The sequence below is a fragment of the Salvia splendens genome, chromosome 15 (genome assembly GCF_004379255.2).
Source record: "Salvia splendens isolate huo1 chromosome 15, SspV2, whole genome shotgun sequence".
NCBI lineage: Eukaryota > Viridiplantae > Streptophyta > Magnoliopsida > Lamiales > Lamiaceae > Salvia > Salvia splendens.
In genome coordinates, this window is record NC_056046.1 from 18,590,591 (window position 1) to 18,594,449 (window position 3,859).

A 3,859-nucleotide genomic window follows, 5' to 3' on the forward strand; every position below is an offset into this window, starting at 1 on the left:
CTATATTTAATACAGTTCCAAATGTTTTAAAAAATAGAAAAGGTATAAAAATTAAAATGTACTAAAAACAGAAAAAGATGAAAAAATTGGAATAAATGGGAAAGGAAAGACACTTAAAATATTTTACAAAGAATCCAAAAATAGAAAAGGGAAATCACTCAAATGTAATTGGACGATCTAAAAACAAAAGAGAGAAGGCAAAATTGTGTAGAGATAATAAGAGATAAGAGAAAAAGTTTAATGCAAGAGATATTAAGACGATGTCTCATTTAATACTAAATTGACTAAAATAATATTCAAGATAAGAAAAATGTAAAAATAAAAATCATGAAATAGTATAAAATATTTCTAACAATGTTAAATTTCACATATTTTATAAAAAAGAAGAAGATAAAAAGTACATTAGAAGTCATGAATCCATTCGAAAAAAAGAAAAAATTAAATACTAGTATATTAAAGAGAATTAAATTTTTTTGCAAAAGACTGAGAAAAGAAATTTTTTTTTTGAAATACAATCAATAAAAAATTATTTTACAATAGAGAATATTAGTTGAATTAGAAGTTTTAAATGAAATATGTTGGAGTGATCAATTTGGAGTGATCAAATTGGAAACTACTTGAAAGAAGTAAAATTCAAAATGATCATTCAAGGATCAAGTTGGTGATCAAATTGGAAACCACTTGAAAGAAGTAAAATCCAAAATGATCACTCAAGGATCAAGTTGGTGATCAATTTGGAAGCTACTTGTTAGAAGAATATTTCAAAATGATCACCACTTCATCCTTTCCTAAGCCTATAAATATGTGAGGAGGTTGAAAGGAGAATTCATTCAAAAAAACAGATCAACATCACAAGCTCTCCTTTCATTCTCTAAACTAATTCTCTCATTCACATATAGCCACTTTAGGAGCATCGTCTCCTCATTTTCTCGAAACTCCAAAAGTTCGCCAGTGCCTAGTGAGTTTGAGGTGCTTCTACTCACTAGGACGAAGTCGTTTTATCTTTGGGGACACTACGCCAATCCGTGAGTACTAGCCGGGGTGTAATTTGTCTTGCGGAAAGAGGGCTTTCCTCGACTCGACTTATAGTTAGTACGGTTATTTTCTATTTTTGTTGTAATTTCCATTTCACTTGTATTTGTATTGCTCTTCGGTTGTAATAGTTAGAGTACTGCCTGTAAACGGCTCGGGAATTTTCCCAATTTTATCCAACAGTCGCAAGACAAATTAGTCGTACTCTAGGTGATGTCGACCGAAGTTACGATGAACGGAAACCATGGAGCTGGAGTAAACGAACACCAACAAAATGGATCTACTTTTTCTACTGCCAAAACATTGGTGTTGACACCTGTTTCGACCTCGAGGGTGATGCCTCAGGCCGATAAGCCAGAGAAATTTAAGGGCTCTGAATTTAAACGTTGGCAACAAAAGATGTTATTCTACCTAACTACGTTAGGTGTTGCCAACTTCCTCACGGAAGATGCGCCAGTCGTATCTGAGGAAGAGACAGACTTCCATGTCCGGAATGTCTACGTTAGGTGTTTGGCATCAAGTCGATTTCTTGTGTAAAAATTACGTCCTGAACTGCTTAGAGGATAGTCTTTATTCTATCTTCGCAGGGACTAAGACCTCAAAAGAATTATGGGAGGCTCTTGACAAGAAGTACCGCGTCGAGGACGCCGGTACAAAAAAGTATGTAGTTGCAAAATTTTTAGACTACAAGATGGTGGACTCTCGTCCAGTGGTGGCGCAAGCCAAAGAGCTGCAAATCATAATACATGATGTCCACGCTGAAGGAATGGTCTTACCAGATCAGTTCATTATTGCGGCAATGATTGAGAAACTTCCGCCGCGCTGGACATATTTAAAAATTATCTAAAGCACAAACGAAAGGAGATGAAGCCTGAAGACCTAATTGTTCGTCTTCGTGTCGAATAGGATAATAGGCGTTATCATCAGAAGCCGGGAAGCTCGGAAGACTCAAAGGCAAATCTGATAGAGCGAGGAAGATTCTCAAAACGTCCCCGCCCAAATGAGAAAGATAAAGGGAAAGGGAAGGCAGTTGCCAGAAAGTTTGAAGGAAACTGCTATAACTGTGACAGATCGGGTCATATGGCGAAGGACTGCCGAAAACCCAAGAAAAAGAAAGCCAAGAAAGACTTGAACCTGGGCGAGAAGAACTTCGATGAGGATGACTTGGCGGCCGTGGTCTCTGAAGTGAACCATGTAGATAACCCAAAGTCTTGGTTTATCGACACTGGAGCGACTGTACATGTCTGCTCAGATCGAAATCAGTTTTCAACATACAAACAAGTCGAAGGGAAAAAGACTTCACATGGGCAACCAAAACTCATCCGAAGCTATCGGCTTGGGAGAAGTGAAGCTCAAGATGACGTCAGGTCATGAGCTGAAACTGAAGGATGTGCTATATGTCCCAGACATCCGGAAGAACCTAGTTTCGGGTAGCCTACTTGTTAGACATGGTTTCAAGTTAGTTTTTATGTCTGACAAGTTTGTATTGACTAAGTTTGGTACTTTCCTTGGAAAATGTTATCTTTCTAGTGGTCTGTTCAAACTAAATGTAACGGTTTTGCGCCGCACTCCGAAATTATCAAGTAATGAAATGATGCATCTTCTTCTTACTTGCTTGAGTGCTCCGATTTGTGGCATTGTTGATTAGGACATGTAAATTTAAATGCTATAAAAAGATTAGTGAATCTCGATTTACTAAAAGTTAACATATTCAACTCACCTGAAAGATGTGAGGTATGTGTTGAAGATAAAATGACTAAGCTGCCGTTTCACTCGGTAGAACGGAGCACCAAACCTCTAGAGTTGATCCATACTGATGTATGCGATTTGAAAGTTGTGCAAACTAGAGGTGGTAAAAAATATTTTATCGCATTTATTGATGATTGCACAAGGTATTGTTACCTTTATCTGTTAAAAGGTAAAGATGAGGCAATTGAAGCGTTTAAAGACTTCAAAAATGAAGCCGAAAATCAACTTAGTTGTCAAATTAAGTGTGTTCGAAGTGATAGAGGTGGCGAATATGTAGCCCCGTTTGCAGGATTATGTCATGCGAGTGGTATAATTCACCAAACTACGGCTCCTTATTCTCCCCAGTCAAATGGCGTTGCTGAACGCAAAAATCGAACATTGAAAGAGATGATGAATGCTCTTTTGATTAATTCAGGGTTACCCCAGAACATGTGGGGGGATGCTGTGTTAACAGCAAATTATATCTTGAATAAAATTCTACTTAAAGGTAGGGATGTGACTCCTTACGAGTTGTGGAAAGGAAAGAAACCATCGTATTCATACCTCAAAGTATGGGGATGTTTAGCGAAGGTGGAAGTGCCTCTTCCAAAACAAGTTGCAATTGGCCCCAAAACTGTCGATTGTATCTTTATTAGTTATGCACTCAATAGCTACGCCTATCGTTTCTTGGTCCATAAGTCAGTTGTGCCTCACATAGCTGAAGGAATGACCATGGAATCATGGAATGCTATATTCTTTGATAATGTTTATCCTTGCAAGAAGCAAGAGGACCGTTAAAGTGAAAGAATGGTAGATGAAGCTACTAGTTCTCATTCTCTTGAGAGGACGAAGCCAAGTCCTGAGAATGAAGAACCAAGACGTAGCAAAAGAGCTAGAGTTGCAAAGACCTTTGGTCCCGACTTTATTACTTTTATGCTGGATGATGAGCCAAAATCACTAGCAGAAGCTCTGTCTGGCCCAGATTCACCATTCTGGCTAGAAGCGATAATAGTGAAATTGAATCGATCATGAGAAATAACACATGAGTGTTAGTGGACTTGCCAGAAGGATGTAAGCCTTTAGGGTGTAAGTGGATCAT

The 3,859-nt window shown here is 37.9% G+C and overlaps 1 protein-coding gene across 1 annotated transcript; it reads left to right on the forward strand.

The window, feature by feature from the left end:
* The first annotated feature begins 1,263 nt into the window (after positions 1-1,263).
* LOC121766813 lies at positions 1,264-3,558 on the forward strand. The gene is made up of 5 exons (XM_042163052.1): positions 1,264-1,552; positions 1,620-1,828; positions 1,939-2,226; positions 2,285-2,490; positions 3,417-3,558. Exons 1-5 carry the CDS (start codon positions 1,264-1,266, stop codon positions 3,556-3,558), a joined length of 1,134 nt encoding a protein of 377 aa, XP_042018986.1.
* The last annotated feature ends 301 nt before the right edge of the window (positions 3,559-3,859 follow it).

Excerpts from the sequence above, each read along its gene's own strand:
- LOC121766813 (XM_042163052.1), top strand. The coding sequence starts at position 1,264 with ATGAACGGAAACCATGGAGCTGGAGTAAACGAACACCAACAAAATGGA. Across the intron at positions 1,829-1,938 it reads CAGATCAGTTCATTATTGCG|GATAATAGGCGTTATCATCA; the intron begins GCAATGATTGAG and ends CGTGTCGAATAG. Across the intron at positions 2,227-2,284 it reads TGGTCTCTGAAGTGAACCAT|ATCGAAATCAGTTTTCAACA; the intron begins GTAGATAACCCA and ends ATGTCTGCTCAG.